Genomic DNA, 21,233 nt, shown 5'->3' with positions numbered 1-21,233 from the left:
GTGGACCTTTCCACCTGGGACGTTATTACAGTATAACCGGAGGGTTTGGGTTGGGTATATTTGGCCGATTCATCAACAACCCAGACTGCTCTGACACTAATGTGTACTTACCACTGATATAGTACAGTGCAACACCAGGTACATGGCTTTTGGAGAAAAGGGAACTAGTAGCAGAGGAACGCAAAAGCTAAATTTGTTGTTTTATTGTTAATTACCAAGATTGAAGTGTGGTTTCTTTTCCCTGGCAGTGTTATTGAAGGTCAGGGACATTACAGTATTATGGGCTGTGCTCTTACAGGGTTATCATCTACCGTCAAAAAACGGTGTCTTTTCATGTATTTTTGGATGATTCTAGGCCTGGGTCACTTGTTATATATGAATTGTTTCATTCATTAAGTCATTCATCAACATGAAAACATAGTGCCTTGCGAAAGTATTCGGCCCCCTTGAACTTTGCGACCTTTTGCCACATTTCAGGCTTCAAATATAAAGATATAAAACTGTATTTTTTTTGTGAAGAATCAACAACAAGTGGGACACAATCATGAAGTGGAACGACATTTATTGGATATTTCAAACTTTTTTAACAAATCAAAAACTGAAAAATTGGGCGTGCAAAATTATTCAGCCCCCTTAAGTTAATACTTTGTAGCGCCACCTTTTGCTGCGATTACAGCTGTAAGTCGCTTGGGGTATGTCTCTATCAGTTTTGCACATCGAGAGACTGACATTTTTTCCCATTCCTCCTTGCAAAACAGCTCGAGCTCAGTGAGGTTGGATGGAGAGCATTTGTGAACAGCAGTTTTCAGTTCTTTCCACAGATTCTCGATTGGATTCAGGTCTGGACTTTGACTTGGCCATTCTAACACCTGGATATGTTTATTTTTGAACCATTCCATTGTAGATTTTGCTTTATGTTTTGGATCATTGTCTTGTTGGAAGACAAATCTCCGTCCCAGTCTCAGGTCTTTTGCAGACTCCATCAGGTTTTCTTCCAGAATGGTCCTGTATTTGGCTCCATCCATCTTCCCATCAATTTTAACCATCTTCCCTGTCCCTGCTGAAGAAAAGCAGGCCCAAACCATGATGCTGCCACCACCATGTTTGACAGTGGGGATGGTGTGTTCAGCTGTGTTGCTTTTACGCCAAACATAACGTTTTGCATTGTTGCCAAAAAGTTCCATTTTGGTTTCATCTGACCAGAGCACCTTCTTCCACATGTTTGGTGTGTCTCCCAGGTGGCTTGTGGCAAACTTTAAACAACACTTTTTATGGATATCTTTAAGAAATGGCTTTCTTCTTGCCACTCTTCCATAAAGGCCAGATTTGTGCAATATACGACTGATTGTTGTCCTATGGACAGAGTCTCCCACCTCAGCTGTAGATCTCTGCAGTTCATCCAGAGTGATCATGGGCCTCTTGGCTGCATCTCTGATCAGTCTTCTCCTTGTATGAGCTGAAAGTTTAGAGGGACAGCCAGGTCTTGGTAGATTTGCAGTGGTCTGATACTCCTTCCATTTCAATATTATCGCTTGCACAGTGCTCCTTGGGATGTTTAAAGCTTGGGAAATCTTTTTGTATCCAAATCCGGCTTTAAACTTCTTCACAACAGTATCTCGGACCAAGGCACTGTAACTTTTAACCAACACTCTCTAAAGGCTGAAACAGCCCACCCTGGTCAACCGGTAATTACAACTCACCTTCAGTACAAAGTTATCCTCAGCCTGTAATTTGAGGTCCAGCACAGACTGCTTGACATGCTTCTCAAACTCCAGGTCTCTCTTCCTGGGGACGTCCAGAGCAGGGAACAGGTCTCCGATAAGCCCCATGAACACTGGCATGTCATCTGTCACGATCTTAGGGATGTTGAAGTCTCTCAGAGCCCGCATGAGGACCTGGTCCTCAGGCCGATCTGGGTCACCCCGCTTCAGGGAGCCAGCCACCACCAGGACAGACTTGATGGCCCTCAACCCCCAGTCATAGTGGTCCTGGAGACCAGGGAGAGACGGAACATTAATATTTAAGGCACATTTTCCTTTTCCAAGAATGACAAAGATGTGTAATGGAAGGGATAGAAATGTAATGGAAGGGATAGAAATGGATGTACCAAAGGTTTCCGAAAGTGCTTGTTTACTAGACAGACAAAGCATAGTCTTTGTTGTTTTGAAATGCCAAACATGATTGTGTCCTTTTTTCTGGTTTCAGCTGAACATATTTTGAAAGTAAGACAAGGACAAATGGTCACACATATTTTAAACATATTTTTTAGCCCTTTTTCGTGATATCCAATTGGTAGTTACAATCTTGTCCCATTGCTGCAACTCTCGTACGGACTCAGGAGAGGTGACGGTCGAGAGCCATGAATCCTCCGAAACACGACCCTGCCAAGCCGCACTGCTTCTTGACACACTGCTCGCTTAACCCAGAAGCCAGCTGCACCAATGTGTCGGAGGAAACACCATACAGTGTGCATGTGCCCAGCCCGCCACAAGGAGTCGCTAGAGTGCAATGGAACAAGGACGTCCAGGCCGGCCAGACTGTCCCCTAACCCGAAACGACACTGGGCCAATTGTGCATCACCTCATGGGTCTCCCAGTCACGGCCGGTTGCGACACAGCCTGGGAACGAACCAGGGTCTGTAGTGATGCCTTAGACCACTGGGCCTCTCGGGAGGCCCAAACAAGATATTCTAACACGTTAATCTATACATATATCTTTTTACACACAAGTTTGCACAAAGCAAGTTATTTCATATTAGAAACTGGGTGGTTTGAGCCCTGAATGCTGATTGGCTGACAGCCGTATACCACGGGTATGACAAAACATGTATTTGTGCTGCTCCAATTACATTGATAACCAGTTTAAAATAGCAATAAGGGACCTCGGGGGTTTGTGGTATATTTATTTTACTAGGCAAGTCGGTTAAGAACAAATTCTTATTTTCAATGACGGCCTAGGAACAGTGGGCCTGTTAAGGGGCAGTACCTTGTCAGCTCGGGGATTCGAACTTGCAACCTTTCGGTTACTAGTCCAATGCTCCAACCACTAGGCTACCCTGCCGCCCCATGACTAATATGCCATAGCTAAGGGCTGTATCCAGGCACTCCCCGTTGCGCCATGCAAAATAACATCCTTTAGACGTGGTATATTGGCCATATACCACACCCCCCATGCCTTATTGCTTAAATAGAGCCCTGAGTACCAGGCCATTAGTTACCTGATGATCGTACTACTAATGCATGTCCAGAGTGCATAACAGGAGATTACCATGACTCAGCAGTCACATTGAATTTTACTGCGGTCATGACTCAGTTCTTCTCTATATCGAGCCATTTTTGTGTAATAACCAATATGGACATAATGGAGCTAGCCTAGCCTAGTCCCAGATCTGTTTGTGCTGTCTTGCCAAATCCTACTGTATGGTCATTGTCTTGCCACAATGACCATGTGAGTTGGCAAGCCAGCACAAACAGACAAGGGACCAGGCTATAATGGAGCTACTGCATAAGATCAGGCATCTGAAGCATACTGTACTTGTTTGGAAAGCAGCTCTTTGCAGAGTGTGTAGAGGGTGATGAACTTCCTTGCCAGGACTCTGGCATCGAGGAAACCTTCAGCCACCAACATGATCTCACAGATCAATTCAAAGTCTGGTACTACCATGGCACAAGGCCTACAGAGAGGGAGGGAGGTAGAGAGGGAAAGAGAGAAGGAAGGAGGGAGAAATAGAGAGTAAGATTTAGTTCAGAGGGCTGACACAGTCATGTGGCTTCTAGTCAATCCTGGTACAAATCTCGTGGTGGACATTTAGTTCAGAACTACTATTTAGTTTAGAACTACATGTAACTGTGGGACTGAAATATATTCATTGTCATTGGTCAGCTTTTCGTCCGTCAACATTATCATAAACATCCCACGGTGAATGCCTTGAAAGAGGTAACTCATCTTTGTTTTTCCATTAGTCTCATCATTTCACTGTTAAAAAAAATGACATTATAGCATTTTAAAAAACAAGGAAACACTTTTGTGCGTGTTCCGTGTGTTACCTAAACAGGGCCTTGAGATTCTCAGGTAGTTCGGTCCTGCCAGCGTAGCCTGGGTTCATGGTGATGAAGATACCTACAGAGGGGAAAAGATTCACCTCCTCGCCCATGAAGTTAAACCTCTGCTTCTTGTCTCGGATGGCGTCCTGGATGCTCTTCACCTGAACAGGACAGATATATAGATATACAGAGATATATAGAGATATAAGACAGTCAGGAACTAAACTCAGCAAAAAAAGAAACAGCCCTTTTTCAGGACCCTGTCTTTCAAAGATAATTCATAAAAATCCAAATAACTTCACATTGTAAAGGGTTTAAACACTGTTTCCCATGCTTGTTCAATGAACCATAAACAATTAATGAACATGCACCTGTGGAACGGTCATTAAAACACTAACAGCTTACAGACGGTAGGCAATTAAGGTCAGAGTTATGAAAACTTAGGACACTAAAGAGGCCTTTCTACTGACTCTGAAAAACACCAAAAGAAAGATGCCTGGGGTCCCTGCTCATCTGCGTGAACGTGCCTTAGGCATGCTGCAAGGAGGCATGAGGACTACAGATGTAGCCAGGGCAATAAATTGCAATGTCCATACTGTGAGATGCCTAAGACAGCGCTACAGGGAGACAGGACGGACAGCTGATCGTCCTAGCAGTGGCAGACCACGTGTAACAACACCTGCACAGGATCGGTACAAACAAATATCACACCTACGGGACAGGTACAGGATGACAACAGCAACTGCCCGAGTTACACCAGGAACGCACAATCCCTCTACCATTGCTCAGACTGTCCACAATAGGCTGAGAGAGGCTAGACTGAGGGCCTGTAGGCCTGTTGTAAGGCAGGTCCTCACCAGACATCACTAGAAACAACGTTGCCTATGGGCACAAACCCACCGTCGCTGAACCAGACAGGACTGGCAAATAGTGCTCTTCACTGACGAGTCACGGTTTTGTCTCACCAGGGGTGATCGTCTGATTCATCGTCGAAGGAATGTTACACCGTTACACCGAGGCCTGTACTCTGGAGCGGGATCGATTCGGAGGTGGAGGTGTGTCACAACATCATCGGACTGAGCTTGTTGTGCGTTACAGGGAAGACATCCTTCTCCCACATGTGGTACCCTTCCTGCAGGCTCATCCTGACATGATCCTGCAGCATGACAATGCCACCAGCCATACTGCTCGTTCTGTGTATGATTTCCTGCAAGACAGGAATGTCAGTGTTCTGCCAAGGGCAGCGAAGACTCTGGATCTCAATCCCATTGAGCATGTCTGGGACCTATTGGATTGGAGGGTGAGGGCTAGGGCCATTCCCCCCAGAAATCTCTGGGAACTCGCAGGTGCCTTGGTGGAAGAGTGGGGTAAAATCTCACAGCAAGAACTGGCAAATCTGGTGCAGTACATGAGGAGATGCACTGCAGCTCTTAATGCAGCTGGTGGCCACACCACTTTTGATTTTGACTCCCCCCCCCCCTTTGTTCAGGGACACATTATTTCATTTCTGTTAGTCACGTGTCTGTGGAGCTTGTTCAGTTTATGTTTCAGTTGTTGTTCATACAAATATGTATTTATTTGCTGAAAATAAACACAGTTGACAGTAAGAGGATGTTTCTTTTTTTGCTGAGTTTAGAAAAAAATGGTTCCAAAAGGGTTCTGCGGATGTCCCCATAGGTAGGAGATCTTGTAAGATACTACCACTCGCATTCAATCACCAACAAACACAAAATGGAACGGTATTCACACTCTAAAAAATAGCCAAGGCAATGATATTTGCTATAAGCTATAAGCTGTTTACTGAAATGATGAAACGGCAACACTAGTTCATCCTCATCATTTCACATATCCTACATCTATGTGTGTGTGTGTCTAGGATGTGTACAGTAAGAATGAGATTAACTTTTCCGTGTCCTTGGCTGAACCCAAGATCTCGACTGTACAGGGTGTGGTAAAATAGATTAGTTTAGAAAATGATGTGTTTACTCTGTGTATATGAAACAGCACTCTCATAATTATACACCCATTAGTCATTATTCATCATCCAGTCTGGTATTTTGCAGACAATTTCACCAACAGACAGTTGTGTTGAGGATAAGAGAGGGGCTGAATTTAGCTAATTTGTCTCCATTCAGCTGTGTCTGTGCTGCCTTCTGTTTCCCTGCCCTTTACCTAATGGAGAATTGATCCTGCCACCTGCGAACGCACTCACAAACTGCAGCTACGTTATGGCGCCTGCTCTCCCCTTAAACAGAATGGATTATCATACACCTTCCTCTGACATTCGCTTATGGAGAAGACGGGTGGGTCGTATTCATTAGGCAAAGAACAGAAGAAAAACAGACTGAGAAAAAGGGTGGGAGGCACTACCAGGACTTGTCCAATGAGAAACGCTAATTTTGTTGTTCCGTTGAAAAACAGTTTAAAATGTTTTCTGTAGCGTGCTGTTATGAACACAACCTGGGTGAAGCGCAGAGGAAGGAGAAGAGTGTCACGCCCTGACCATAGAGACCCCTTGGATTCTCTATAGTGGTTTAGGTCAGGGTATGACTAGGGGGGTGTTCTAGAATGTGTATTTCTATGTTGCTGGTTTTGTATGGTTCCCAATTAGAGGCAGCTGGTAATCGTTGCCTCTAATTGGGGATCATATTTAGGAAGCCCTTTTCCCCCACCTGCTTTGTGGGATATTGTTTGTGTGTGCAAGTTGCACCACTTATGTGGCGTTGCTTGGGTTTTTTTTTTTGTTGGTGTAGAAGTTTCACCCGAATAAAATATGTGGAACCTTGGTCCGACCTTTTTCACGAGCGTGACAGAGGGTACTGGAGCGGGTAGGAGAGTGCCCTTCAGAACCATTTGATTGTTTTCTGCCCGGTCTTATCCAAGGTCTTCTTCCTTTCATCCTTTCCAAGCATAGCTTGATTTATTATTCAATACGCCTGCTAACGCCCAGCTATTGCTCCGTTCTGCCACTTTACAATTTCAAAGTTCTCTCTCTCACTGACTTATTGAGAATGTTTCCTTTCATAGCTAGCTGCCAGGGGGAGGGCAGAGAAACTGGCTGTGCTGTGCTATACTACCAGTCTGATGATGAAACCCTATCAGCATCATCTACTGCACATAATGTTATGATATGGGTTAAGGTAAGTGTTAGGACATAGACAAACACACTATCTGGGATACACTTTCATACTCCATCCCCCAGGGGGCAGCAGCAACCTTGTCCAAATGCTGAGTCTGGTTGATAAGCACATCAGGTGCTACCAATTAAGGTTAGTGTCCCAGTTTGCAGTGATGCTACTGGGGGTTTGTTGGTTTTAAGAGTTTTTTTTTCCACCTAGGTGAGATTGCTGTCTCCCTGGAAGCATGTATCCATCAGGTCCTCAAATGCTGATTTGTCAGATAAATGCATACATTCATTTAGGTTACAGGTCATGTAACTAGGCCTAGGACACCTAGACAAATTGAGTACAACAATATCCGTAGGCTAGTTATGAGTTTTGCAACAATACACATTACAATGATGACAAAATGCGAATGGGTACTGTGCTAACTCAATGCAATCATTGCTTATTAGTACTGTATACAGTGAGTTCCAAAAGTATTGTGCCCAATAGAAATGAATGGTAAATAATGTATTGTGTAATTTAGGAGTCACTTTTAAGGAAGAGTAAAATGTTTCTAAACACATCTACATTCATGTGTATGATTATGGATAGTCCTGAATGAATCGTGAATAATGAGTGGGAATTACAGACACACAAATATCATACCCCCAAGACATGCTAACCTCTCACAATTACAAGAAAAGGGGAGGTTAGCATTTTGGATGGGGGTATGATATTTTTGCGTCTAACCTTCTCGCTCATCCTTATTCACGATTCATTCAGGACTATCTGCAACAGAAGTGTTTAATAGTAACATATGATATTCTTCTTTACAGTAGAGACTAAATAAAAAGGGTCACTGTGCCAATACCTTTGGAGTGCACTGTATGATTAGCCCAGGGACATGCTTACCTGCACAGCGACCACAGACAGCACCTCCACAGAGATCCTGTTAAATTCATCAAAGCAGCCCCACGCTCCTGTCTGGGCCAGGCCTTTATAGATGTTGCCACACGACTGCAGGAAGGGTCAGAGAGAGAGAAGAGAGAGGGAGATGTGTTCTATACAGAGTAAAATTGAAAGTAAGAATGACAACAGATGTTTGAGATTTACCACAAAAGCAAGGGCCTAAACTTTCTTGCCTAAACGGGTGACATTTTGTTGCCGTCTGTCTACCCCAATATGAAAAAGGTTAAATGCCAACTCACACCATCAGCTTTCTCCACAGACACAGAAACAGCCTCCTGAGATTCACTAGACAGGAGAGAGGTAGGATCCAAGTCTCTCCTCTCTATTATAGGGCAGAGCCCTGATACTAACCAAGCCTGACTGTGTGTGCCGCTTGGTTGTATGACTTTACACCATCGCTGCATCTCCTGGTGCATATTAGCGCTTCTCTCTGACACAGTGTGTTGTGTGTGTGTAGAGCGGGAAGGGCAATAATAATTCTCCTGTCTAGGCAGGCAGCAACAAGCTGTATGAAGAGATTGTGCCTGCGTCTCTATTGACCACTCTTATTGCAGTTGTGTGTGTGTGTGTGTTGAAGCAGGAACACTGAGAAGGGCGTCTGACACCACTTAACAGCAAAATAAATGCATCCATCAGGTTGAACTGTTATGTTCTTCCTTCAAGGACAGGGGGAGAGAGCGAGAGAGAGGAGAAGACCGACAGGGAGCTCTCTTTACCCTCCTCTCCCCTCCATCTCTGTGTCAGATATCCACACCGAGTAGAGTTGGAGAAGCAGGACTTAGATCAGGGTAACTGGCGGCCCGCCCCCCCTTTTGAAGGCCCTCGGATGAACCCCCCCCCCCCCCCCCCCCCAAAAAAAAAAAAAAAACTCAGTCTGGGTCTCAACTTACTGTTGCGAGTTAGAATAGTAGACTACACAAGGTGCAATTTCGAAATTTGGTTGTGCATCAGATGTTTTACTCTTGTTATGTTAGTCACTGATAGTCAGTCAATTCGACCGTGTCAGTTGACTTTTTTTAGATTGCTAAATTAGTTCAGTGGCCAGCTATCCAAACTTGTTATCATGGTCGAATTATCCGGGTGGCACCCATTGATTTTGTAATTCAGTCTCACTCAGATATACACTGCTCAAAAAAATAAAGGGAACACTTAAACAACACAATGTAACTCCATGTCAATCACACTTCTGTGAAATCAAACTGTCCACTTAGGAAGCAACACTGATTGACAATACATTTTACATGCTGTTGTGCAAATGGAATAGACAACAGGTAGAAATTATAGGCAATTAGCAAGACACCCCCAATAAAGGAGTGGTTCTGCAGGTGGTAACCACAGACCACTTCTCAGTTCCTATGCTTCCTGGCTGATGTTTTGGTCACTTTTGAATGCTGGCGGTGCTTTCACTCTAGTGGTAGCATGAGACGGAGTCTACAACCCACACAAGTGGCTCAGGTAGTGCAGCTCATCCAGGATGGCACATCAATGCGAGCTGTGGCAAGAAGGTTTGCTGTGTCTGTCAGCGTAGTGTCCAGAGCATGGAGGCACTACCAGGAGACAGGTCAGTACATCAGGAGATGTGGAGGAGGCCGTAGGAGGGCAACAACCCAGCAGCAGGACCGCTACCTCCGCCTTTGTGCAAGGAGGAGCACTCCCAGGGCCCTGCAAAATGACCTCCAGCAGGCCACAAATGTGCATGTGTCTGCTCAAACAGTCAGAAACAGACTCCATGAGGGTGGTATGAGGGCCCGACGTCCACAGGTGGGGGTTGTGCTTACAGGACATTTGGCATTTGCCGGAGAACACCAAGATTGGCAAATTCGCCACTGGCGCCCTGTGCTCTTCACAAATGAAAGCAGGTTCACACTGAGCACGTGACAGAGTCTGGAGACGCCGTGGAGAACATTCTGCTGCCTGCAACATCCTCCAGCATGACCGGTTTGGCGGTGGGTCAGTCATGGTGCGGGGTGGCATTTCTTTGGGGGGCCGCACAGCCCTCCATGTGCTCGCCAGAGGTAGCCTGACTGCTATTAGGTACTGAGATGAGATCCTCAGACTCCTTGTGAGACCATATGCTGGTGCGGTTGGCCCTGGGTTCCTCCTAATGCAAGACAATGCTAGACCTCATGTGGCTGGAGTGTGTCAGCCGTTCCTGCAAGAGGAAGGCATTGATGCTATGGACTGGCCCGCCCGTTCCCCAGACCTGAATCCAATTGAGCACATCTGGGACATCATGTCTCGCTCCATCCACCAATGCCACGTTGCACCACAGACTGTCCAGGAGTTGGCGGATGCTTTAGTCCAGGTCTGGGAGGAGATCCCTCAGGAGACCATCTGCCACCTCATCAGGAGCATGCCCAGGCGTTGTAGGGAGGTCATACAGGCACGTGGAGGCCACACACACTACTGAGCCTCATTTTGACTTGTTTTAAGGACATTACATCAAAGTTGGATCAGCCTGTAGTGTGGTTTTCCACTTTCATTTTGAGTGTGACTCCAAATCCAGACCTCCATGGGTTGATAAATTTGATTTCCATTGATAATTTTTGTGTGATTTTGTTGTCAGCACATTCAACTATGTAAAGAAAAAAGTATTTAATAAGAATATTTCATTCATTCAGATCTAGGATGTGTTATTTTTGTGTTCCCTTTATTTTTTTGAGCAGTGTATTAAAAGCGGCAAACATTTCTCTCCACCCTATGGCAAGATGCGTAGAATTTTAGGAAACTAGCTGTAAGACAGCCAGTTTTCCTCACCGCCTCATGGGAAAATGTGTGTAGAATTGCAGCAAACTTACTTTAAATGGCAACATTTGCTCTACACTCCGTGGCAAAATGTGTAGAATTGCACGAAATGAATTCTAAAAAAGTGTTTTAAATGTTCTCTGCTGTCAAGAGTGGGGCCACTAAGATGTTTTGCCCACAACGTGGGAGGTATGATGTGGGTACGCAGACTCGTGAGCAACTGCGGGCCCTCATGATGAGTTGTTTTGTTGTGTCCCCCACCCCCATCAAAAGTTGCCCAACCCTGACTTAGATGATTCATAGCCTGTCTGCAGAAGGAGTGGGAGCCCACCTTGTAGTCCATCTGCTCGGAGCAGTTGAATACATAGACCATGATGCCAAGGGCTCGGCCCAGATCCTTGGTGGTCTCTGTCTTGCCAGTGCCTGCTGGGCCTGCTGGAGCACCACTCATAGTCAGGTGGAGGGACTGGGTAAGAGTGATGTAGCACCTGGGAAACACACACACATTCTTAGTAATAACAACTTCACTTCATAGGCTGATTAACTCAAGTCAAATAACAGGCAGGCATTGAAATGCAACAACAATCTGCATGTTTCAATAGCACACTAAGGTGTTGAGGAGGACTGATGGAGACGATCAAATCTGAAATTGATCATCAATATAAATGCGTTGTTTGGCCTCTGAAATCAATGTGGTAATCGTTTCAGCAAGCAGAGGGTAAATAGACAATATATTGTGAGAGAGAGAGAGAGAGAGAGTGTGTGTTAAAAGAGATATGCAAAGCTACCGGAAGAAAAACGATCCAATTTGTGTCATCCAGAGACTGTTGCCAACGTTTTTAATAGTCATTTTGGAAATATGGCCATATATCTCACAATCAACTGTCTGGGTGGCTACAAACCTGCTTGTTCTGAATGCCTAAACACAGTTCTCAGGAGGGGCTGAAACAATTTAACTGAGAAGTATTGTGTATGTATGATTACATCATTGTTTTTCTACCAGGGGGATGCCATCACAATCCTTAAAAACACAGCTTCCAGAATGATGTGATTGAAATCCAAACACATCTGAAACCTGAAATCAAACTGTTTAAGTTGGCCAGTAGCCATCTGTGAATGAATGACAACTTTATATCAAACTTTCCCTGACTACAGTATGGCTGAATGACAGAGGGTCAGTGGTCAAAAGTTTGACAGGCAGAGATAACGAGATAGAGCACAGTCTCTGGCCATATGCTGCCTCTACGAGCACATGGCCGCTGATCAGTGATCCAGCCTTCAAACACCATTGTCTTTGTGGTGCTTTGTTCTGGCTTCAAAGGGAATAGGCTAATGGTCAGTTCCACAGCCACAGCACAGTTTGCCAGAGGACTACAGAAACAGGTCATAAATCCACTTTTTATATTCAGACTTTATCTGTGATAATTTCCCACAATAATGTAGGAACCCGGTTCAAGCTGCAATTGCTTGTATGAAAGGTGCTAAACAACAAAACATGTTCCTTATGATTCGTTTTATTAATCCAAGAGAGTACGTTGCAGATAGAAATGGCATGAATAGAACTGACATGATTCCTTAGAATCAGAGAGGCGTGTTCGTTCTGCATAATACATTTCTATCGGAATGTTGGCCAACCCGCTTGTTCCTACATATGAGAAGCTAACCACAATAACAATCCCAGGCTCCCGTCCCCGCAGGAGGCCTTTTGCCTTTTGGTAGGCCATCATGGTAAATAAGAATTTGTTCTTAACTGACTTGCCTAAAAAAAACAATTAGCCACAATAGTGAATTTGCAGTTCACCTTCAAAATAAAAGTTTCTCATTGAAAGTGATGCTAATGGATAAAAACAGTGGAATCGTGCCATATTTGGACTAGATAATGCTAAACAAGTTTGGCATCCCACTGTAGGTGTATTAGACTGCATAACTGCACTGAGAGCATACTTCTTTACACTAGGCAGGGTAGCCTAGTGGTTAGAGCGGTGGACTAGTTAGCAAAAGGTTGCAAGTTCAAATCCCTGAGCTGACAGTGAGTGCCCCCCCACTCTTCCTAGGCCGTCATTGAAAATAAGAACTTGTTCTTAACTGACTTGCCTAGTTAAATAAAGATAAAATAAGCATGCATAAAAAGTATATACAGAAATTATGAACCCAAAAATCTATTAGAAAATAATGATTTTTATTGTTAGTCGTGACTCTAAACCTATAATGTTAGCCAGCTAACTAGCTAGCTAGAGTGGCTAGCTAGCTAATCTCTTACATGTACAGTACCAGTCAAAAGTTTGGACACAACTGTACTCATTCAAGAGTTTTTATTTTGACTATTTTCTACATTGTAGAATAATAGTGAAGACATCAAAACTATGAAATAACACGTATGGAATCATGTAGTAACCAAAAAAGTGTTAAACAAAATCAAAACATATTTTAGATTTTAGATTCATCAAAGTAGCCACCCTGCCCACAGCCAACCTGACCCACAACCGCCCCCGCCCCATTCCATGTGCCGAGTTGAGGGCTAATTTCACCACATGTGCAAAGCAGTCAAAGTTTAAGCACTGCCTTCGCCCAATCCTGATACATCCAATAAATCAGTGACGAAAATCCAAACACCAGAACTCCTGCTGCTCGTTATCCTACCAATTCCATCACGCCCTGACAGATTATTTGGTTTTCGCTCAGAATCTGTTCACGAGAGATTAGGCTCGCCCTAACTTGTCTATCAAAAAAGTAAACAACCATAGTGGTACTTACCTGTGAGTGAGATGAAAACCAATCAGAATGTGATACCCTGTGCCAACATTGTTTTTATTGGTCAGTGTACCTGTCAGTCAGAGGGGTTATGACAAGTCGTGGTGTGTTGCCCAGGTACTCGTATGAATAGAGGAACTGGGCGTCACAGATGTTGGCGAAGCAGTGTCTCTCCTTCTCATCCCAGCGATGACGTAGCTGAGACAACCATAGGAACGCCTGAGAGTTCTCCACCTGGCGATGGGGGAATGGAGAGAGAGAGAGAGAGAGAGAGAGAGAAAGGGGGGGGGAATTGGAAGAAGACAAAAAACAGGGATGAGTAAAAAAAACAAACATCCAAAACACTTTGTCTTCGTTAAAGTTGCAAAACTTTTAAAAATCCTTTATCATTATGTTAATTTCATAATTGAGAAAAGGTTGAAAACAAACTGAAACTGATACCTTCTGAGCGATGATCTTAGCGACCACGTCCCTCGCATGGACGTCTATGGTGCAGATGGTCATGACCTTCTGGCGGTCGCCCGGCGACAGCTGTCCAATCAGCATGGAGATTAGTGTGTTGAGCTGGGCGACCTGCTTCCTGTTATATTCCTTCATGGCGTTCTCATATCCCTCCTCCAGACGGGAGAAGGCCATGCCCACGTCTGACGTCCACCAGATCTGAGTACACGTCAGGGCCACCTGGAGGGCGATATACACATTAGAAGTTAGAGGTCAAAGGTCAGAGGAAGACAGAGGTTCGAGTTACAGAGCTGAGTGCACTACACAGATCGATAAAAAGACACAGGTCATGGCAGGAGCGGTCAACCCTCCTCCTGGAGAGCTATTTGGTGTGCAGGCTTTTGTGACAGCCCTGCTCTAACACACCTTCTAATTCTAATGTACCTGAGCGGGGTAGTCAAACAGCCACTGCTCTCTGGGTTTGTCCTCATAGGCCATCACTGCCTCTGTCATCTCATGACGCACTGTTGACCGCATGGTTTCCAGAACCCGATTCAACCACATCTCCACCTGAAGACAACCACACAGATAATGATGACATACTACACAGTGCAACCACACACATAATGATGACATACTACACAGCCATACTATGAATGTGTTTGTCATTTTAGATCCGAGGGGCATCAGACAACATGAATAAACACAACTGGCTTTTCATTCAAACGAAGGTGTCTAATAGGGAACTAACACATGTGACTTACAGGCCTTGAGATTTCACAGATTGGACAGAGAACATCTGACAAATGCTATAACATCTTTCAATCCCTGTCCCCCATCATAGTGTTACCTGTCCGGTGCAGTCGCAGGGCTGATTAAAGGGGACATACTCCTCCTCCCTACTGAACATGCCCAGACCTGTCTTAGTAGGGTTCCCCTCCGTGTCAGTCTCAAACTGCATCTTAGCTGTGTTGTCAAACAGCTTGGATAGATGTCTCTGGACCTAGGGACAGAGCGGGAAGAGTAGGGACTAATGTCAGGAAAAGTCAGGACCACGCGTTATTGACAGGTTTCAACAAAAGTCGTTGTTCAACTATCCTTCAATATTGAAGAGAATAATTTAGCACTTTTTATTCCCAGGATGAGGTGTAAAGACTCTGGCAAACTATGACCAACACTGCTCCCTTGTGGAGACTCAGAGTCCTACAGGTATGAGCAAAAAAACTTGTCTCAGAGTAAGAGTACTGATCTAGGATCAGGTCTCAATCTGTCAATATAATTGTATTCAATATGATCTAAAAGGCTAAACTGATCCTAAATAAACACGCCTAATCTGAGAGGCTTTGTGGATACAACTAATGGGTATAGGTTCCTACCTGGAGTGGGTTGGTTCCATTGGACAGTATGTCCAGCATGTCAGCAGAGGAGATGAAGTAGAATCTGGGGAAGGCCAGACGCTTGGTGTCCAGATACTCAGCCAAGGCCTTCTCACACAGAGACAGTCTACACAAGGTTACACACACCCATTATCAGTGAATTGTGTGAATATGTGCAAGTGTATAAATACATCCATGGGTCAGTTCTTACATTTGTATGTGTTGCCTTTTTCTATTGATAACACAAACATTCTCTTTCCTCTAACACAAATTTCAGTGCACCGTGAGACAGAAAATCCCATCACACCACCACAGACTCCCTCTCCTTCCCCCACCTGCTCTGAATGTCCTCCAGTTTGCTGAACAGGCCTGCTTTATTGGTGGCCTCCACCACGTTGGGCGTTTTATGGGCTGCGTTCGCCAGCTCTTTGAAATCGGCATCAATCCCTTCAAAGCGTTTGGAGTCCTGGGGAGAGTTGCATTGTGGGAGCCCGGCCAGGGGATAGGAGTTCCCAGAGGACAATCACACAGAGAGATATTAACTACAAACATCTGGCTTTAAGACTCCCACTGGAACCAGAGGAACAGCATCGTCATCAAGGTAATTAAGGAAATGTATAATTCTGATTTATAAAAGTAGGCTGGTGTTTAGACAACTAACGATTTATTAATTAACATGCATGAAAGTGGTACAGGCAGAGCCCTTATGAAGGATAAAAAACAAACTTGTGAAATGGGAGTGCATGTGTGCATGCGAGTGTGTGTGTGTCTTTGAGCATGTGTGCATGTGTGTGTGTGTGTGTGTGTGTGTGTCTGACCTCGGGCAGCTGTGAGCGGATGTCCTCAGAGCCTATGAAGATGCTCTCCAGATGGGTCCAGGTACGCTGCACCTCGAACCAGATGGATATCACTCCGTCCGCCACTGATAACTTCCGTTGCCACAGTGACACCTCCTCCAGGAAGTGGGCGATGTACTTGGAGGACATGAGGTTCTGCAGCTGGACCTGATTGTCCTCCAGGGTTTCAATCAGGTCCTCGTCCGAGCGCAGCAAGGGCACCTGGGTACGGTGGTGAGGCTCGTACTGGAACTGCATACCTGGAGTCAGTCAATCAACCAAACCAATAAGTCAGTCAATCAACCAAACCAATCAGTCAGTCAATCAACCCGAACCAATCAGTCAGTCAGTCAATCAACCAAACCAATCAGTCAGTCAATCAACCCGAACCAATCAGTCAGTCAGTCAATCAACCAAACCAATCAGTCAGTCAATCAACCGAACCAATCAGTCAGTCAATTAACCAAACCAATCAGTCAGTCAATCAACCCGAACCAATCAGTCAGTCAATCAACCCCAAACAATCAGTCAGTCAATCAACCAAACCAATCAGTCAGTCAATCAACCAAACCAATCAGTCAGTCAATCAACCAAACCAATCAGTCAGTCAATCAACCCGAACCAATCAGTCAGTCAGTCAATCAACCACACCAATCAGTCAGTCAATCAACCCGAACCAATCAGTCAGTCAGTCAATCAACCAAACCAATCAGTCAGTCAATCAACCGAACCAATCAGTCAGTCAATCAACCAAACCAATCAGTCAGTCAATCAACCCGAACCAATCAGTCAGTCAATCAACCCCAAACAATCAGTCAGTCAATCAACCAAACCAATCAGTCAGTCAATCAACCAAACCAATCAGTCAGTCAATCAACCAAACCAATCAGTCAGTCAATCAATCAACCAAACCAATCAGTCAGTCCAATCAACCAAACCAATCAGTCAGTCAATCAACCAAACCAATCAGTCAATCAACCAAACCAATCAGTCAGTCAGTCAGTCAACCAAACCAATCACAGATTAAATATGAAAAGTACAGACATCTGATAAAAGTCCTAATTGAGTTCAGTTTAAGGGTATTCTGTACTGTACCGGTCCATGTAGAGTTGAGTTCAGAGAGCACCTTCTCCATGCCCATCTCTTTGACAGCCTTGTCCACGATGCCCCTCACCTCCTCCTCAAAGTTGTGCAGGTTGAGCTGCAGCAGGTCCGCCAGTGTTGTCTCCTGGTCCATGGTGAAGCGCACCCCGGTGGCAGCCATTAGCTGGTGCCAGTGTCTGGCCCGTATGGCAGGGTTCTGGAGCTCTGCTACGGCCCTGAGGGAGGTCAGGAGGTTCTTTACCCTGCTGTCCAGACCTGAGAACGCCTCCCACGATCGCACCTAGGGGGAAGAAGGGTTTTTATGATACAATTCAGCATTAACCACCAAAAAGGGAGAGGCAAGGTGTGAGAAATGTATTTGGAAATGTACATGTTCTTTTACAATGGGTTTTTCCTTTTTGATTGTGGCCAATGTAATATCTCACTCTCTCTCCCTCTCACCTCTTCTCCCCTCTGCACCTCCTCCACCTCCTCATCTCTCCCTCTCACCTCTTTATCCAATGCTCGGATGTCTTTATTGAAGCGTTTACACTCCAGTTCCATGTCCTCAACGTTGATGTCTCTCCATGGTGTGGTCCTCCAGGCAACCATAGTACTGTCTACTACAGCTATCATGTCCCACAGCTCCTTCAGCAGCCCCACCTCACGCCTGGGGAACCACAGGATATAACAATAAGTCAGTCAGTCAGACAGTACATCAATCAAACAATTGTGTTAATATAATACTTTTCACAAAAAAACATTTGAGACCGAGTGCTTTACAGTAACCCGGCCTGGATCTTCTAAGGGAAAACCGTAGAAGGACAAACTCTCTCGAAGGAAGAAACCTTGTGGGGAAAGCCTTGTCTCACCTGCACTGTCGTAGTTGTCTGTAGTCAGAGACAGTCACCTCAAACAGGCCGGCAGACTCCACCAGCCCAGCCATCACAGCCTCCTTCTCCTGGATCTGTTTGTGGGATGCATTCAGCATGGCATACGGGTTCTCACTGTCAAACCTACAATAACACACAGAGGAACCACACAGCAAGGTTACTCTCTCAGCATCTGATATGGTTTCACATTGATACTAAGTTAACCTGACATTATAAATGTATTAACTACCAGGGAGAAAATAGATTTGAAAGCCCTTTGTGTAGAGGGTCTTACTGACAAACCTACATCACACCAGCCTGAGCACCAGTCTGTCACCGTTTCAGCTGACTACTTTGTCAAATCATGTTTGAATGGGGGTTGGCTACCCAGGCCCATAGGCACATAGTCAATTATCAACCCGGACATCCATGACATTAATGAGAAAATCATGTCACTACAGAGGAACGATTATGCGCATAATTAATAAAGTAATTAGACAGCATGATGGAGCACCACTACCTGTGTGGGTAATTAGCATATGTAAAGATTCAATTATGCTTGCCTAATGTTTAAGCGTTGTGTCGTTAACTGTTCACTGCACAATTATAGACTGGTCGATGTAGAGGTGTGACAGGAGGGAACAACAATGGTGGCCCATGTTTTTACCTAGCCCTCTGGTTGGGGATGTGGAGCCATAACCACATTGCTTACACCTACAGTATCCAGCCCTTTTAGATCAAATAGGACACATGTCCTGGGGTAGGAGCTAAGGGACTGTTTAGGACTGAGGATTGAGTGAGGACACAAGGGAGAGGACAACTTTCCGTCAACGTAATTCAGCCTGTGTGTGGGAGCGCGCGTCACCTGAAGGGCCCATTCTTCCTGAAGCTCTCTCTGAAGGCATGTTGCTCCACGTCGAAGGAGGCACACTTCCTGCGTAGTCCGGCCACCTCGCTGGCCTGGAGAGGAGCCACCTGCTGTTTCACCACCACCGCCTGCTTCTTCACGTTGGTCCACTTCTCTGGAAGCTCCTAGAGGGAGGGAGAAATAGACGAGTGTAAGGCAGAGGAAGGAGGGAGAGGGGGACAATGTGTGTTAAGGAGGAAGGAGGGACAGAGACATTAGTAACTTTTCTGATAGCGCCTGGACAGAGAGAAAGGAGGAAGAGAGGGATGAGTATCGGGAGGAGGATGAGTACCACCAGAAGGAGCAAAGAGGGAGTGGGACAAAACAGAGGGATGAGTGCCAAAAGGAAGCACAGAAGGGGACAGAGGAATGAGAGGAGGAGGAAGGAGAGAGGTAGGAGATTGATCGATTGACTTTGGACAAGGGTCACCTCTAGCTGTTTGTAGACCACGTCAGGCAGCTCCTGTTCATATGTCTTGAGCAGAGTAATGGTGTGTTGGAGCGGCTCAAACATGGCGTCCGTCACACCCTGCCTCTCCTTCACGGCCAGCAGGTGACCCATGACCCCCACCAGGCCACCATAGTCGCCCTGCTCCACCCTGTGACACAGCCCCTGCTCTGCTAGACTGATAAACTCCTCCAGGTCTAACAGGCTAGAGAGGGAGAGGGAGAGGGAGAGAGAGAGAGGATGTTTAACAGTTTAAAAACAAGAGAGACAACATGAAGTAGAAGGGTACTTTGACAGAGTGCTTTTTCTCCCCGGAATCCTCTGGTATCTGCCTAACAACCTGTGTGGGATATTGGTAGAGTTAGAGTCTGCCGACCTGTTCGTGACGTGGTCTATGAGGTGTTGTTTGAACATGAGACTCCACTTCCTGACGATGTTGAGCAGGGCACTCTTAAAGGCCCGTCCGTCGACCCTCATCCACCCCTGGAACACACACACTGGCTCCAGACCCTGCACCTCTTCATGGATACGCTCGTATCTGGGGTTACACACACACACACACACACACACACACACACAGAGTCATCATTACATACACACTTGCACACACACACTCAAAAACACACTCTATTTATCTCCCTTACCCATCCACCTGCTCTCTAAACTGCTCCAGTGTAGGTGGGTTCTCTGGGACTCCATCCTCTGCATGAGCCTCTATCTCCTGACTGGTCAGCAAGTGGCCGTACAGCAGGAACTGGCGCATAAACTCCTTCCTGTCGTCAACGTACAGGTATGCATAGCGCTCCAAAGAGTTACGGAACTCACAACACGTCGCCATGACGCCCTGCACACGTTCCATCAGCAGCTGGCGCATGTCTGCCAAATCAGCCATGTCTTCCATAACAGCCTGATAGTCGGCAGATTATAATTATTTTATAGATGACAGATTATAGATACAATACACATTCTAGATGATGGGTTAAAGGGACTCTGGGAGATTCTGGCAATTAAGCGTCAGATGAACTCGTGCATACCATTTTTATGACTCTGTGTGCATACCTGTAGACTAACAGTAATTATGCTAACGCTAGTAAGCATTGGCTTGCGAAGCTACCACTAACTTCCTTGATACTGCAGGCAGAGACATAAACATGGTAAAAAATGCCAGAATCTCACAGTATCCCTTTTAGGGTGGCAAACTTAACATATATTATATGACAAACTTGACATATAACAACTTCCCCCCCAAATTACCAGGTTTTCCAGAAATCCTGGTTCTGTCATCCTGATTCCGGGAACCTTCCAACAGGGATTTCTGGAAAACCGGGGAATTTGGGGGAAAGTTATCTGCATTCTGCAACAATGGTAGTGTTGTAGTACCTGGTAGTGTGGGACGCTGCTGTGCGCGGCCAGGCGTGCCACCAGAGAAGAGGTCCTGTAGATGTCATTGACCAGGCTCTCCACCAGGTCATAGAAGCCATCGGCAACTCCGTACTCCAGCGAAGGGTTAAACACCATGTCAGGAACCCTCAGGTCCAGCTGGGCCTCAAACAGAGGGGCCACACCACCACGCTGGTCTGAGGGAGGGAAGAAGGGGGCTGTTTCACAAAAATGTGTGAGTCTCGTACAAAGTGCTCGTCTTACACTCAAGGAGGGCT

General features: G+C 45.5%; 1 protein-coding gene across 1 annotated transcript in view; it reads right to left on the bottom strand.

The window, feature by feature from the left end:
* The window catches only part of dnah9 (dynein, axonemal, heavy chain 9), a 124,528-nt gene that overhangs the window by 88,400 nt on the left and 14,895 nt on the right, over positions 1 to 21,233 (bottom strand). Inside the window, exons 16-35 of the mRNA XM_036955698.2 lie at positions 20,956 to 21,152; positions 20,220 to 20,482; positions 19,952 to 20,113; positions 19,558 to 19,780; positions 19,086 to 19,252; positions 18,221 to 18,364; positions 17,859 to 18,018; positions 17,361 to 17,649; positions 16,248 to 16,525; positions 15,765 to 15,895; positions 15,430 to 15,556; positions 14,904 to 15,056; positions 14,498 to 14,623; positions 14,054 to 14,293; positions 13,686 to 13,846; positions 11,193 to 11,349; positions 8,060 to 8,164; positions 4,047 to 4,204; positions 3,535 to 3,673; positions 1,701 to 1,988 (exon numbers count right to left, since the gene is read on the bottom strand). Coding sequence (XP_036811593.2) covers positions 1,701 to 1,988; positions 3,535 to 3,673; positions 4,047 to 4,204; positions 8,060 to 8,164; positions 11,193 to 11,349; positions 13,686 to 13,846; positions 14,054 to 14,293; positions 14,498 to 14,623; positions 14,904 to 15,056; positions 15,430 to 15,556; positions 15,765 to 15,895; positions 16,248 to 16,525; positions 17,361 to 17,649; positions 17,859 to 18,018; positions 18,221 to 18,364; positions 19,086 to 19,252; positions 19,558 to 19,780; positions 19,952 to 20,113; positions 20,220 to 20,482; positions 20,956 to 21,152 — 3,668 coding nt within the window. The remainder of the gene's footprint in view (positions 1 to 1,700; positions 1,989 to 3,534; positions 3,674 to 4,046; positions 4,205 to 8,059; positions 8,165 to 11,192; positions 11,350 to 13,685; positions 13,847 to 14,053; positions 14,294 to 14,497; positions 14,624 to 14,903; positions 15,057 to 15,429; positions 15,557 to 15,764; positions 15,896 to 16,247; positions 16,526 to 17,360; positions 17,650 to 17,858; positions 18,019 to 18,220; positions 18,365 to 19,085; positions 19,253 to 19,557; positions 19,781 to 19,951; positions 20,114 to 20,219; positions 20,483 to 20,955; positions 21,153 to 21,233) is intronic.

Source organism: Oncorhynchus mykiss, chromosome 20 (genome assembly GCF_057628025.1).
Source record: "Oncorhynchus mykiss isolate SJ-2025 chromosome 20, ASM5762802v1, whole genome shotgun sequence".
Taxonomy (NCBI): Eukaryota; Metazoa; Chordata; class Actinopteri; order Salmoniformes; family Salmonidae; genus Oncorhynchus; species Oncorhynchus mykiss.
Note: the sequence above shows the minus strand (reverse complement) of the source record. Positions and strands in the feature narration are given on the sequence as shown.